General features: G+C 46.8%; 3 protein-coding genes and 1 non-coding gene across 4 annotated transcripts in view; all 4 read left to right on the plus strand.

The window, feature by feature from the left end:
* The window catches only part of ASB1 (ankyrin repeat and SOCS box containing 1), a 491590-nt gene that overhangs the window by 419182 nt on the left and 56573 nt on the right, over window positions 1–15835 (plus strand). The gene's annotated exons all lie outside the window — the stretch shown is intronic.
* LOC132539361 (olfactory receptor 9S13-like) lies at window positions 1790–2747 on the plus strand. The gene has a single exon (XM_060193593.1). The coding sequence runs from the start codon at window positions 1797–1799 to the stop codon at window positions 2745–2747; it is 951 nt and encodes a 316-aa protein (XP_060049576.1). The 5' UTR covers window positions 1790–1796.
* Window positions 5071–5211, plus strand: LOC132539568 (U4 spliceosomal RNA). Its single transcript, XR_009550914.1, has one exon. It is a non-coding gene; the product is annotated as a U4 spliceosomal RNA (small nuclear RNA).
* Window positions 9228–10178, plus strand: LOC103121476 (olfactory receptor 9S13-like). The gene has a single exon (XM_007532000.2). The coding sequence runs from the start codon at window positions 9228–9230 to the stop codon at window positions 10176–10178; it is 951 nt and encodes a 316-aa protein (XP_007532062.2).

A 15835-nucleotide genomic window follows, 5' to 3' on the forward strand; every position in this document is an offset into this window, starting at 1 on the left:
TGATGGAATTAGGGTTCAGAGTCCTCTGCTCATCTTCCCCTAACATTTCTTCCCTTGTGGGAGTATTGACAAAAAATGTTTTTGGGGTACAGAAGGTGGGAGTTCTGGCTTCTGTCACTGCTTCTCCGCTGGACATGGGTGTTGGCAGGTGGATCCCCACCCCCAGCCTGTGTCTGTCTGTCCCTAGAGGGGCAGGGCTCTGGGGAGGGGAGGCTCCAGGACACATGGGTGAGGCGTCTGCCCAGGGAGGTCAGGATGGAATTATGATAGTGTCTGTAACTTGGTGGCTGAAAGACGGTAAGACAGAAAAATCAGGACAAAACAATAAAATTGCACTATAAACAGGAACCAAAAAGTAGGAGTAGAGTGCATGAAGTTAGGGAGCTTAAGGTGTAAAGAAGCTATTTTGACTATGTTCCAAGGGACCCATGGTTTTAGTAATGTTTGCTTGAGCTTGACAGCTAACACGCAGGTGAACTACAAGTATTGTCTGGGAAGATGGTGTCAAGTTGAGAAGAGGGCGAGAAGGCTGCGTCAGGGCGGAGAGTTCCCAAAGCAGGAAGGGCATTTTCACCGGAGAGGTCCCCACGCTCCTCACCTGGGCACAGTCCCCAGGCTGAGGTCAAGCGGCCCCACTCACTGTTTCCATGGACAGACCTGGTCATCTCAGTAGATGGCGGTTCTTCTTGTGGCTTGTTTAAAACCCTAGAGAATTAGCTCGCTTGGGTGAAAATGTCTAATTATTTTCATCTTACAACAAGGACAATCTTCGTAATTACTGTTAAGATTTTGTCCGGCGGATGTATCAAGGAAAATTAAACTCAACCCACTAATCTAATACGTTGTCAATCACATTAGAAGAATCTTCTACTTGGCAAGGGTACTCACAGGTGATCTCTCTCTCCCTCTCCCTCTCTCTCTCTCTCTCTCTCTCCTTCTCTCTCTCTCTCTCTCTCTCTCCCCCTCTCTCTCTTTTGCCTCCACGGTTATTGCTGGGGCTTGGTGCCAGCACTACAAATCCACTGCTCTTATGGCCATTTTTTCAATTTTTTTGGATAGGACAGAGAGAAATTGAAAGAAGGAAAGATAGAGTGGAAGAGAGAAAGACACCTGCAGACCTGCTTCACCACTTGTGAAGTGACTCCCCTGCAGGTGGGGAGCCGGGGGCTTGAACCGGGATCCTTGCACTTCGCACAATGTGTGCTTAACCCAGTGCACCACCGCCCAGCCCCCACGGACGATCTCTCTAGCCACAGTGTCCCTGCTGTGTCTGACCAGCCAGAGCTGTGAACAGGCCATGCAGGAGTGGGAGGGAGGGAGCGGCTTCCTCCCCAGCACTCTGCAGCCTGACTCACCAGCACAGCAGTGCCACCAGCCAGCGACCTCTGAGCCAAACCCTGGTGCAGGATGTGCCCAGGCCACACAACTCAGGTTGGCTGGTTAGGGATAAGGAGACACATGCAGTGAGACCCCTGGCCTCTCCCTGGAAACACACGCTGCATTCTAGCGGGGAGGAGGGTGTGTGTCACAGATGCCCACAGGGCTGCAATGATGGTCTCAAACTGGATCGTCTTGGCTGGGATATCCCTTGACACCCCAGCACCCTCCTACAATAAAAAGCAAAGTCGGTCTCCTGCAAGGTCAGCGCTCTGTGCTCACTAAGGTGTGCTGATCAGAGGAACTGCTGTCTTTCCAGGTGTCTCTAGTTCCCCTGGAGGAACCGCCACTGGTGAGACTGTTGTGACAACACTCTGCCATCCCCTACTCTGTGTTTCATTGTGCCCGGACCCCGGGTCATGCTGCCCCACGGGAACGGGACCCTCTCAGTGGAGCCTCTGCAGGGTTTCGTGCTGGTGGGCTTCCAGGGAGGTCCGGAGACCCAGGCCCTGCTCTTTGCCGCCTTCCTGGCCCTGTACGTGGTGACCGTCCTGGGGAACCTCACCATGATCGTGGTCATCACTCTGGACGCCCACCTGCACTCCCCCATGTACCTCTTCCTCAGGAGCCTCTCCTTCCTGGACCTGTGCTACTCCTCTGTCATTGCCCCCAACGCCCTGGCCAACTTCTTCTCCTCCTCCAAGGCCATCTCCTTCGCAGGCTGTGCCACCCAGTTCTTCTTCTTCTCCATGTTTGGTACCTCTGAGTGCTTCCTGCTGGCGGTGATGGCGTATGACCGCTTCATGGCCATCTGCAGCCCCCTGCGCTACCCTGTCACCATGTGTCCCTCAGCCTGTGCCCGCCTGGTGCTGGGCACCTACTGTGGAGGCTGCCTCAACTCCCTGGTGCAGACCAGCTTCACCTTCACACTCCCCTTCTGTGCCTCCCACCGCATCCAATCCTTCTTCTGTGACATCCCTGCCTTGCTCCAGCTGGCCTGTGCCAACACGGCCCTCAACCAGCTGGTCTTGTTTGGCATCTGTGGGCTCATCATCGTGGGCACCATATTCGTGGTCCTCATCTCCTACGGCTACATCACAGTGACCATCCTGAAGATGCCCTCAGGGTCTGGGAGGCACAAGGTCTTCTCCACCTGTGGCTCCCACATGACAGCTGTGTCCCTCTTCTACGGGACAGCCTTTGTGATGTACGCCCAGCCAGGGGCAGTGGAGTCCATGGAGCAGGGCAAGATCATCTCTGTCTTCTACACCCTGGTCATCCCCATGCTCAACCCCCTCATCTACAGCCTCAGGAACAAGGACGTGCAGGCGGCCCTGCGGAGACTGGGTCAGAGACACACGGCCAGGTGAGGGGGCGGGTGGGGAGGGAGAGTGAAAGAGGGGGTGGGGGTCAACTTGTACAGGAGGATTCAGAAGGGGGTATTGAATAGAGAATTGATTTTTCTGATCACTCTTTATCTGGTTCTACCTGGTTTTCTACTCTCTGGGGAGGCGCATCTTGGGCTTTGACGTCAGGTTTGCTGTATAGAGGAAGAAGATTTCTTTTCCTGCTGAAAGCAATTATTTTAGAGCTGGAACAAGACCCACTGTTGCTATTTGAGTTCTACACTGAGCAGAGCAGTGAGCAGAGGATCAGATACAGAACTTGTGTCCTAACTCAGGAGTCACTCTTGCTCATTATTTCTACCAGGAAGATGTCCTTCAGATGTGGAAGGTCCCCGTACCAATGTGGATGGCTATGAATAGGACACACCTCTCTGACCCAGCCCTCACAGCTGCCACAGAGCCTGTGATTACAGAGGGTCATAAGACTGTAGAATTACAGGCTCTATTTCCACATGACCCCCACCACCAGAGTTCTGTGTCCTCACCTCCCACTTCCCAAAGATCACCACCAGAGTTTTCACAAGTCTTAGAAAGTTTGCTTGCTTCTATTTTGTTTTTTACTTTTGTTTACACTAGAAACTATCAAACATAATAGCTAGAGGAGAGCATGGGCAGGACTCTTTTCGATCTAAGTTTTAAAGGCATCTTCAATGACTCAAGTCCCTTTGTGAGGAAAACAGAAACAAAAATAAACCAACAGGACATCAAATGGAAAAGTTCCTGCACAGCAAAGGAACCACCACCCACACAGAGGGACTCCTTACAGAGTGGAGTATCTTATTACACCCTACATCACACCAAAGGCTAATAACCAAAATCTATTTTGTTTTTAAACCATCGTTAGTGGTTTAGTCGTGGTTCACAAAATAATAATTGCAGTGCCTAGTATATGCCACACTCACCACCAGAGTTTTGTGTTTCCTGACCCCACTGCCACCAAAACTAACTGCCCTGGTCCTCACAGAAACCTCGCAGCACTTTACTTTGGCTAGTTACGTCTTTATGTTCTGCAGATTGATATGATGAGATTTCTGTTTCACAGACGAGCGAATCAGGTGGTAGCTGTCTCTCACCACTTATTTCCTTCACTAAGGGTAATTACCTCCACTTCCATTTGTTTAGTACTGAAGGCCATGATATCAGCTTTTTTTTAATTGAAGAGCACTGCTCCATCAAGGCTATGTCCTCTAACAGCTCTATCCTGCTGTCTGCTAGTGGGCAGTCAGGTTGCTTCCACTCCTTAACTGTTGTGACAGATGTGGCTCTCTACATGTGGTGCATATATTCCTTCAAAGGTTCACCTTCTTTGGATATATGCCTGAGGAACATTGCTACTAATAAGGTCTTTCTGTTTTTACTGCTTGGCGCATTCTCCATCACTGTTTCCCATGCTGCACTGCTTGCACTCCCACCAACAGTGTGCCAGGCCCTCCACTTGTCAACATCCAGGCCCACACTTGGCATCTCTTGATTCGTTGGGCTGAGCCATTCTAGCAGTTGTAAGATCAAGTCTCAGTGTGCTTTTAATTTGCAATTATTTAGCTATTCACGGCACGGTTTTCTTTATAAGTCTTGGTGGAGTATGTGTGTGTCTTCCTGATAAATTCATTGGCCCAATTCTTTGTTGGCTTTCTTATCTGCTTGTGCTGTTGTTGTGGTTGAGTGGTATGGCTTCTTTCCATGTAGATGCCTGTTGTCAGTCGCTACTCATATATGTGATGTGCAAATATACTCTCCCAACTGTTGGACTGTGCTTATCCTTACGTAGTTTTCTTTCTGTGAATAGAAGCTTTTTGGTTTGATATATCCCCTTTTAGTTCATCTTGATTTACTTTCAGTCACCCACAGTGTTGAGTCTCCAAATACATCTCTGTTGCTAAGATTCTATAGTGTTTCATTGATGCTATATATATTCTATAGTGTTTCACAGACTGTGTCTTATAGTTTCAGGTCTAATACTCAGGGTTTTAATCCATTTTGAGTTGATTTTGGCATAAAGGGTTGTGTGTTAATGCTTTCTACGTTTTAAAGATTTATGAGTTGTGTGCAAATTTTCACTTCTATCTGTTGAATTCATCCTCTTAACTATGAAATATCCATTTGTGAAAAGGGTTTGATAATAAAAAATATACTGAATTAGCACTGATCACACCATATCAGCTTTCTTTTCCTTACAGTGTTCATAACATAAACACCCCTGATGTCTTCTATATATTAAGTAGTTTTGTGTTAATGTTTTCTCTTTCATATTTTGAGTCTATATACAACAATAAAATATTTTATTTTAAACTTTGAACAGTGGCAGCATCATAGCCAATGAGGTCAATCCGATTCATGATTATTGCTAATTGAAAACTTGTCCCAATACCCCGCCATGATGACTTGAAATATAGTCGGCATTGGCAATTTTTGACAGTCTCTACAGAGGCTGTAAAAAAATTATTTTAATATATTTCCCTATGCTGTTTAAATTTAATATTGGACCTATTTGAGGAAAACCCAAATAGCTAGAAATTTTCACATAAGTAAGAAACAGAATAATATGAAAACATATACACATGTCTGAATGTATGCATTTAAACTGCTACAAAAATAATTACCTTGCAGGTGTAGCCCTGAAGTAACAAAAGTCACATGGCTGCTCCCCAAATGATCAGCAAATTCAACACAACAAAGACTCAACATCTCATAAAATCACAGTTGGGACTTCTGAAGAAACACACTTAGCCAAAGGTGGATGCAGGCCTGAGTAGCCTATGTGCTGAAAAAGAGAGAGGGGGTGGTTCCCAGCACTGAATCAGCTTTATCAACAGCAGCTAGCACCACCTTGTTAGCTATACAATGAAGCACATTACTGGCTGGAAGAAGGCAAGGAATTTCTGGGGTCTTAACCTGTGAACCCTTGAACGTCAGATACTGAGCTGTTTAAAAGAATTCAACAGTGTGTCAGGGAGAAACCTGGCCAAAAATCAAAGTCATGTGATTTGCTCTCACCAATAGGGAAGACTTGTAGGAGGGTAAGTGGGTTCTTGGCAGCTGCATGGAGAGTAAGCCTACTTCTTCCAGCAGTAACTGTTAGAGAAACAGTTCTCACTGTCATTTCTCAGAGGCTTGGGTACAGGTTGAAACTGCTGTGAGGCCCAAAATGTTGCAGACACTTAATCAGACTGATGATATGACATATAACCTCCCCTCTGCCTCCCATATATAAACAGGTAAATCCAGAACTGTAGTCACAGACTCAACTGATGGCCCAACAACAGTAACCTTGATAAATGCACAAACTGATACATAACCAAGATACAACCATGGTAGAGTTTACAGAAAGTACACTGAAGAACTACAGGAATATACAGAACTGGAAGACATATCAAAGAAGGAATTTAGAAAATTCATTATGAGGACAAATCAAAAATCTAAAATTAAAAGGCAGAAACATACTTGAGAATTAAAATATAATTTTATCATGGAACTAGGTAACACAAAAGGACTACAAACAATTCACTGAAAAGTTCAAAATCATGAAAAAGCAACTCCAAACAGAATTCACTAAAAGACAGGAAAGCATAGAAGAAAAACTTCAAGCAGAGTTATGTTCTGAAGGATAATTTGAATACAGTTCAGGCTCACATAGCAGGCCTAGGAAATAATCTTAATCAAGCAGAGGAAAGAATATCAGGACTAGAAAATAAAACAAAAAAATCTGTGGAAAAAAAAGATACTGGAGAGGAAACAGTTACAAGAAATGAAGCTATTAGCCACAAAATATCAGACTCTGCCAGAAGGGTTAATATTGACAGATACTGGAATCTCTGAGGAAGAACAGAAGGAGAGGGAAGTGGATGTTATACTCAAGGAAGTTTTAGCAAAAAAATTTCTACAAATGGGCTATCTTCAAAACATAGACATGCAGGAAGCAGAGCAAGCACTGAGTTCCTGAATCCAAAATGGCTTATACCAAGACACCTCATAGTCAAACTATAAAAAAGTAAGTACAAAGAAAAAATATTACAGGGTGCTAGGGGATGGAAGACACTGACATACGAAGTGGGGTTATTGGGTTTTCATCCAATCTCAAAACAAAATCTAGACACAAGGATGGAATGGAATGACACATTCAACATAGTGAATATTAAGAGTTTTCAGTCACAGTAATTGTCAGACTAGGTAAGGTCTACAAAAGCTGCATGAGGACAAGAGACTGGCATGCTTTTTTAAAAATTTCATTTATTTTTAAAATAAAAACTGAAGTTGGGCGGTAGCGCAGTTACATGGCACAAAGCACAAGGACCCGGATAAGGATCCCAGTTTCAGCCCTGACTCCCCACTTGAAGGGGCATCGCTTCACAAGTAGTGAAGCAGGCCTGCAGGTGTCTCTCTTTCTTCCCCCTCTCTGTCTTCCCCTCCTTTCTCCATTTGTCCCTGTCTTATCCAACAACAATGACATCAACAACAATAACAATAATAACTACAATAAAACAAAAAGGGCAACAAAAGGGAATAAATAAATTTTTTAAAATTTTTAAATAGATAAAATAAAAATTAGAAAATACCAACAAAACCATAGGATAAGGGGTAAAATTGTATACATTTCCCACCACCATGGTTCCATATCCCATCCGCTTCACTGGAAGCTTCTCTGTTCTTTATCTCTCTGGGTGTATGGGCCCAGAAACATCATGGGGTGCAGAAGGTGAGAGGTCTGGCTTCTTTAATTGATTCTCTGCTGGACACGGGTGTAGGCAGGTCAATCTGTACTCCCAACTTGTTTCTTTCTTTCCCTAGTGGAGCAGGGCTCTGAGGAGGTGGGGTTGCAGGACACATTGGTGGGATTTTCTGCCTAGGGAAGTCAGGTCGGCATCATGGCAGCACCTGCAACTTGGTGGCTGAAAAGCATTAAGATATAAAGCAGAACAAATTGTTTAGTAATCAGGAACCTAAAGGTAAGAATAGAGCAGATGGGATTAGGGGCCTCCGTTTTGGAAAAAGCTAGGAAGTCTATTTCAGGTTTATTCCAAGGGACCCATGACTTTACTAATTTTAAATATATTTTTATTTACTACTTGATGAGAAAGAGACATACAGAGAAAAAGACCAGAGCACTGTTTTGCTCAAGCTTATGGTGGTGCTGGGGACTGGATCTGGACTTTGGAGTCTCGTGTATGTAAGAGTTTTTTTGCAGAACCGTTATCCTGTCTCCCCAGCCCTCTTTTTCTTTTTTTAAAGTATTTTTATTAGGGGGGTTAATGATTTATGTATAATTATTGGTACATGTGCAAAATTTCTCAGTTTTCTGCAAAACACTTTCCCCCAACCTAGGTCCTCCTGCACCATCAGGCACCAAGACGTGAAAGCAACCCCCCTAACCCTTCCCCTGAGTCCTTTACTTTAGTGCAATACACCGGACCCAGTCCAAGTTCTGCTTTGTGCTTCCCTTTCTGTTCTTATTTCTCCACTTCTGTCCATAAGTGAGGTCATCCCACATTCATCCTTCTCTTTCTGGCTGATCTCACTGGCTAATCTCACTGAACATGAATCCTTCAAACTATTAAGAATGAAAAATTCACCTTCTTCACCTCATCTTGGAGTGATTTCACACTGTCTCCTCCTCCTTATTGGCCTTTGGGGATGTAGGGAAGATTGGTCACAGGTCTAAGACCCAGGGTCCCAGAGCACATCAGAGAATCAGGCTTCCCTAATTGGCCATCTGAGGCCTGAGTCCTGGCGGTGCCAGATGGGGGACTCTTCCCCAGCAGAACTTATGACAATAAGGAACATGACAAAGAGGCAAAATGAGAAGGACAGGTGTGTTGAGAATCTGCTGTGGCCTCAGAGAAGGAACCACCTGCCAGCAGAACCTAGTGTGTCCAGCACATTTGACAGGGACTGCCTGAATTCTCTGATGCACAGTGCCCACACTGGCCCACTGCACTGGAAGCCCGGGTGACCTGGAGGGATTGGAGGTATACTCAGAATGCACACCATTGTCACACTCACAGGACAGGACAGAGAGAGAGACGCTGGGAGCAGCCTGGATGTGTAACCGAGGCTGATGCAATCTAGCAAGATGTGGAGATACCCCAGTCAGGAATACTGAGTTGGGAGGGAAGCATTTCTTGCAGAAAAAGGAACATGGACTGGAATGCTGGTCTCACATGTCAGCTCTGCAGCTTCTGACACTCCCAAGTCCCCAGAGAAAACTGAGAGTCTCCAAAGCAGTGACCGTGTGCACATATCTGTAAACACTAGAGCAGAGAAGCGGATGCCGCGGCCACTCTGGGCTCATCCCGGAGAGCAGGACAGCTGGTGGCCTCTTAGCCAGTGGGCATCCAGACACCATAGGGCCCCTGTGCTCCATGAGAAGTGGGACTTCAAGACTTTGATGGGCTCCCTCTCTCTCTGCTTCCACCTCCTCTCTGGTCACCATCATCCAGACCCTGGGTCATGCCACCCCACAGAAGCAGAAACTTGTCAGCAGAGCCTCTGCAGGGCTTTGTGCTGGTGGGCTTCCAGGGAGGTCCGGAGACCCAGGCCCTGCTCTTTGCCACCTTCCTGGCCCTGTACGTGGTGACCGTCCTGGGGAACCTCACCATGATCGTGGTCATCACCCTGGACGCCCACCTGCACTCCCCCATGTACCTCTTCCTCAGGAGCCTCTCCTTCCTGGACCTGTGCTACTCCTCTGTCATTGCCCCCAACGCCCTGGCCAACTTCTTCTCCTCCTCCAAGGCCATCTCCTTCGCAGGCTGTGCCACCCAGCTCTTCTTCTTCTCCACACTGGGAACTTCTGAAGGTTTCCTGCTGGCGGTGATGGCGTATGACCGCTTCATGGCCATCTGCAGCCCCCTGCGCTACCCTGTCACCATGAGTCCCTCAGCCTGTGCCCGCCTGGTGCTGGGCACCTACTGTGGTGGCTTATTCAACTCCATCATGCAGACCAGCTTCACCTTCACACTCCCCTTCTGTGCCTCCCACCGCATTGACCACTTCTTCTGTGACATCCCTGCCTTGCTCCAGCTGGCCTGTGCCAACACGGCCCTCAACCAGCTGGTCATGTTTGGCATCTGTGGGTTCTTTATCGTGGGCACAGCTGCTGTGATCATCATCTCCTACGGCTACATCATAGTGACCATCCTGAAGATGCCCTCAGGGTCGGGCAGGCACAAGGTCTTCTCCACCTGTGGCTCCCACATGACAGCTGTGTCCCTCTTCTACGGGACAGTCTTTGTGATGTATGTTCAGCCAGGGGCAGTGGAGTCCATGGAGCAGGGCAAGGTGGTGTCTGTCTTCTACACCCTGGTCATCCCCATGCTCAACCCCCTCATCTACAGCCTCAGGAACAAGGACGTGCAGGCGGCCCTGCGGAGACTGGGTCAGAGACACACGGCCAGGTGAGGGGGAATGACAAGGAACAGGCCTCCTTAGAACAGACAAGTTTTGAATCTGAGTAACTGGTCTGGGTTGAGGAATTCATCCCTCTCTTGCTCATTCTTTCATCAACCTTCTCATTCCTCCCTCACTGGCAGCACATCTCAAGCTCTAAGACTTCATGTGTGAGATGCAGACACGAATGAGGTATGTTCGTAGCCACCAGGACACTGTTGCCTCAGAGATGGACAAGTTTCTCCTCTTAAAGTTTGGGAGAGCCGGTGGGCAGAACTGTAAGCAGAGTGTTTTGAGACCTCCCTCTTCTCCTCTGCTGGGGAAGGGAGGTGGAGCGCCCCAGCTCTTTGGCGTTTTCTTTCACTTCACCACAGACTCCGATGTGGGTGTGAGCTCAGAAACTTAACCCGCGGCACTACCGCCCAACTCCCAGCTTTCCTATTCTTTAACCACATGGGAGTATGGACCCAGGGCCACTATGGGGTGCGGAAGGTGGGAGGTCTGGATACTACATCTGCTAATTCCAACCTATTCAATGCAATGAGTGCCACCTCGGTGTACTTTTGTTTCTTTTTGTACCTTTGCATGTAATAATAACCATACCATGTCCACCCCTAGAATTCACCACCACTCAGACCAAACAAAGAAAAAAATGTACTCACTCTCCCAATTATTCTCATGACTTCATCCACTCCTAGCCCTCTGGAGTGAACCATGTCATGACTATAACGTCAATGTGCTTTAACTATGTTTCAGTGAATGTTAAGAGAATACTGTTTGGGGAGTCGGGCAGTAGCACAGCGGGTTAAGCACACGTAGCGCAAAGCATAAGGACCGGTATAAGGATCCCGGTTTGAGCCCCCAGCTCCTCACCTGCAGGGGAGTCACTCGCAAGCAGTGAAGCAGGTCTGCAGGTGTCTGTCTTTCTCTCCCCCTCTCTGTCTTCCCCTCCTCTCTCCATTTCTCTCTGCCCACAACAACAACAACAATAACTACAACAAGGGCAACAAAAGGAGATAAATAAGTATTTTAAAAAGAGAGAATACTGTTTTATTTATGTTGAGACTAATTCAACCCAATATGTTTATTTTAGAAATTGTCATTTAATTGTGGAATTGCTGGGGTTTTTTATTAAGGAAACATAATTATTCAACTAATAAATGAAATGTGGTCTTATGGAAAATGATTCTATTTTACAGAGGTATAAATAATGAGAATACGTGTCCATGTAATAAACATTTATTTCATTCAATTTTTTTTGTTTTTGTAATAGGGCTGATTTACAAGACGATGGTTGTTCTACAATTTCAGTTTCTCACCTCTGCAAAACATATTAGCAAATCTCACATGCCATCGAAGTACCGGTGTGTCCTTTGGCGACCTCAATTCTGAAGTCTATAAACAAAGGTTCCTCTTCATTTAACACTGCTTATTGGTTCCTTTTATCTACCCCATGTGAGTGCAATTGCATAGAAACTTTCTATCATTTTGTTTGTTTTTCTCCAGGGCTATCACTGGGGCTCCTGCTGGCATTACAAACCCTCTACTCCACCAACTATTCTGCCATTTCATTGGGTAGAACAAAGAGAAATGGGGGGCCGAGCGATGGCGCAGCAGGTTAAGCGCACGTGGTGCAAAGCACAAGGACCGGCATAAGGATCCCAGTTCGAGCCCTGGCTCCCCACCTGCAGGGGAGTCGCTTCACAGGCGGTGAAGCAGGTCTGCAGGTGTCTGTCTTTCTCTCCCCCTCTCTGTCTTCCCCTCCTCTCTCCATTTCTGTCTGTCCTATTCAACAATGAACAACATCAACAATGGCAATAATAATAACCACAACGAGGCTACAACAACAAGGACAACAAAAGGGGGAAAAATGGCCTCCAGGAGCGGTGGATTCATGGTGCAGGCACTGAGCCCCAGCAATAACCCTGGAGGAAAAAAAAACAGAGAGAAATTGAGGGGGAGATAGAGAGGGAGAGACACAGAGAGACCCCTGCAGCCCTGCTTCACTGATGTGAAGCTTCCCCCTGCATGTAGGGAGCAGGGACTCAAAACTGGGTTTTCACACAGGTCCTTGTCTTAGTACTAGGTGTGCCACTGACCAGCCCTCAATTTTTTCTTTTATAGACATCCTTTTAGTATTTCTTGCAGGACCAGTCCAGGGGTGGTGAATTCCTTTGGCTGGTGTCTGTTGAAGAACTCTTCACAATTCCTCTGACTCTGGGAAGTGACCTGGTTGGGTTGTGTATTCTTGTGGTTCAATGGCCTTTTCTTTTTGGTCCTAAGAAATGCCCTGTCCTTCTTCCCCGGCTTTAGAATGTCTGTCAAGAAATCAGATCATAGTTGTGGTCTATATACACAATGGAATACTACTCAGCTGTAAAAAATGGTGACTTCACCATCTTCAGCCGATCTTGGATGGACCTTGAAAAAATCATGTTGAGTGAAATAAGTCAGAAATAGAAGGATGAATATGGGATGATCTCACTCTCAGGCCGAAGTTGAAAAACAAGATCAGAAAAGAAAACACAAGTAGAACCTGAAATGGAATTGGAGTATCGCACCAAAGTAAAAGATTCTAGGGTGGGGGTGGGAGGGTGGGGAGAATGCAGGTCCCTGAAGGATGATAAATGACATAGTGGGGGTTGTATTGTTAAATGGGAAACTGGGGAATGTTATGCATGTACAAACTATTGTATTTACTGTTGAATGTAAAACATTAATTCCCCAATAAAGAAATAAATTTTAAAAAAAGAAAGAAATCAGATCATAGCCTAATGGGGGGGTTTTCTTATAAGTGGTCCTGCTTTTTAAATTCTCCTTATTGAACCTTCATAGTTCTCATCTTTATGTGTCTTGCAGGGCTGTGGTTTGGATTTATTTTGTTTGGAACTCCTAGAATTTCCTGAACCTGAGTGTCTGGAGAATTTTTGTTAAATGTCACTTCAGATGATAATCTTGAGCCTTTACTCTTCTTCCGACACCTGTGTGATATGAACATTGAGTCTTTTGGTGACAGCCTCTAATTCTCCTGCACTGTTTTCCTTATTTATTATTCTGTGACTTTTTTCAGAGAGAGGCATAGAGGCTGAGAGGCAGAGAGAGAGAGCGAGGCAGTCACAGCTCTGAGTCCTCCTCTAATGCGGCAGCAGCCGGGCTCTAGCCAGGTCCCACCCAGAGCAAAGCAGCGCACTGTCCCAGGAAACTGTTTTGCCAGCCCCATCTTTCTGCTCTTTCACATGGCCATCTCTACCATACTCTCCACATTATCATTTTGACATCTGGCTTCTGTCTTTTCCTGGTGGATTCTGTCACCTCAAGTGTGCCCCGCCACTAGGGGCTGGAGGGAGGTTCTGGGAGGTGAGGCCCCTAGCCCACCTGCATGTTAGCTGTCAGGCTCAGGCAAAAATTACTAAAGTTATGGGACACTTGGAATGGACCTAAAATAGACTCCTAGATCCTTCCAACATGAAGATCCCAAACCTCACCTGCTCTGCTCTTTCCTTTAGGTTCCTATTAAACAATTTGTCCTATTTTTATTTTTATTTATAAAGTGGAAACGCTGACAAGACCATAGGGTAAGAAGGGTATAATTCCACATAGTTCCCACCACCAGAACAATATTTATATACTTTTCCAGGTCAGGAAATGATCCAGCTTTCTGGTCCTTTTTCTAACTCTGACACCATCTCCCCAGACAATAACCTCGGTCCACCTGCATGTTAGCTGTCAGGCTCAAGCAAAAACTAGTAAAGTCATGGGTTCCTTGGAATAGACCTAAAATAGACCTACTAGCTTTTTCCAAAATGGAAACCCCCAAGTCTTCACCTGTAATATCCCAGCCTTTAGGTTCCTGATTAGTCAACAATTTGTTCTGCTTTATATCTTAACTCTTTTTTTTTATTTATTTATTAAAAAGAAACACTGACAAAAGCATAGGATAAGAGGTGTACAACTCCGCACAATTCCCACCACCAGAACTCCATATCCCATCCCCTCCCCTGACAGCTTTCCTATTCTTTATCCCTCTGGGAGTATGGACCCAAGGCCATCGTGGGATGCAGAAGGTGGAAGGTCAGGCTTCTGTAATTGCTTCCCCGCTGATCAATTGATGGGGTTTACAGTCAACAATATTTATAATAAATTTATTACATCACTAATGATAAAAAAAAAAGGACCAGGAGCAAGTGAAATGTTTCTGATGCTTGTGAGAACTCTGGGGGTTCTCTTTGGGAGGTGAGTCACACACAGCTCTGGTGGTGACTGTGTGGAGGGACTCTCCTCTGTAACCTCACGATCTCGTAACCTACAATTAATCACAAAAAACTTGGTGTGTTAAGTGCTTCCTTAAAAATCACTTCATCACCACCTTCAGCATCAGTATCGCCATGTTGGGGAGTGGCAAGAGGTATAGGTGGAACAGCAATGGTTGAACAAATAAATTTTGCAAAATCTTACACTATTTCATTTATTCTATATGGTCAAATTTTCCATAATAAACTATAAACAGGAAAAAAATAACTCCTTTAAAAGGAGATAATAAAAATCAATATCCATCTGTCTTCAGAAAACACATGTTTGAAGAAAAGAGAAAAGTTGGGGCAAGATGTTCTAAGAAAGAAGGGCAGGGACAGCTTTCTGTTTTCAGATAAAAAGAGACTTCCAGGGAAAGAAAGCAGGCAGAGACAGAGAAGCACACTGCCTAACCACCAAAGGGCCGCCCAGCACAAAGATGGGACACTGTGGATTACATTCTCCAAGCTCAGGTGCGTCCAGGTATGTAGAACCAGCTACTGAACTCAAGGGGGACACTGGCAGCAGCAACAGTAACATTGGAGAAATTAGCACCTCGCTGCCAGCAAGGGACAGGCCACCCGGACAGGATCGTGGGTCAGAAGATGGGTGATGGGTGACATGCACTCTCCCAGCACCCCATCTTCCCCCTCACAGCAGCAGGTCAGGACACAGGTGGGGGAGACGGAGGCTTGAGTGCCGGGGGTTGGGGGGAAGTGGGTCACATGGCTATTCTGGGTGGACCTCTCCAAGGAGGGCCTCTGAGACCCTCTCACCATCTGTCCTGCTCCCTGTTGCCCCTCCAGTGATCTGAGGGGCATCCTGTGTCCCCATGTCAGGGGAAGGGACATTTCAGAAGGATCGTCCTCAGACTGCTGGGACCCGGGGACCAGGGAGGCCCAGAGCACGTCAGGAGTCCGTATCCCCTAATTGGCCATCAGAGGCCCCAAGTCCCAGCCGGGCCAGGTGGAGACCTGCTTCCCCAGCAGACTGACCCCGGTGTCAGGGCCCTTCAACTCTCCTCCAGGTGACAGAGACAAAAAGGAGGCATGGGGAGCTGAGCCCACCGCCCCCTTCTCCCTGGCCAGAAGCTGGAGCACCTGGCAGACCGTCACGGGGACTCAGGTCCCCTCCACCCCCCTCACTGCACAGGGAGCCGGGCTGGGTGGGGAGGTGCCGGGTCGGCATCACCGGCACAGACCAGAGTTCGGAACAGGAATCCCGGGAGCACGGGTGCTGGCTGTGAGGGGTCTTGGGGTGCTGTGAGTCTCCGCTGAGAAGGTAAGATGAAGCCCCTGGCCGCTGGGGCTGCCAGAGAGTGTGGAGGCCGGGGGACTGCCTGGAGGTGGCAGGGCTGTGTGTGCGCCAGACGCAGAGCT

The sequence above is a fragment of the Erinaceus europaeus genome, chromosome 7, assembly GCF_950295315.1.
Source record: "Erinaceus europaeus chromosome 7, mEriEur2.1, whole genome shotgun sequence".
Classification (NCBI taxonomy): domain Eukaryota; kingdom Metazoa; phylum Chordata; class Mammalia; order Eulipotyphla; family Erinaceidae; genus Erinaceus; species Erinaceus europaeus.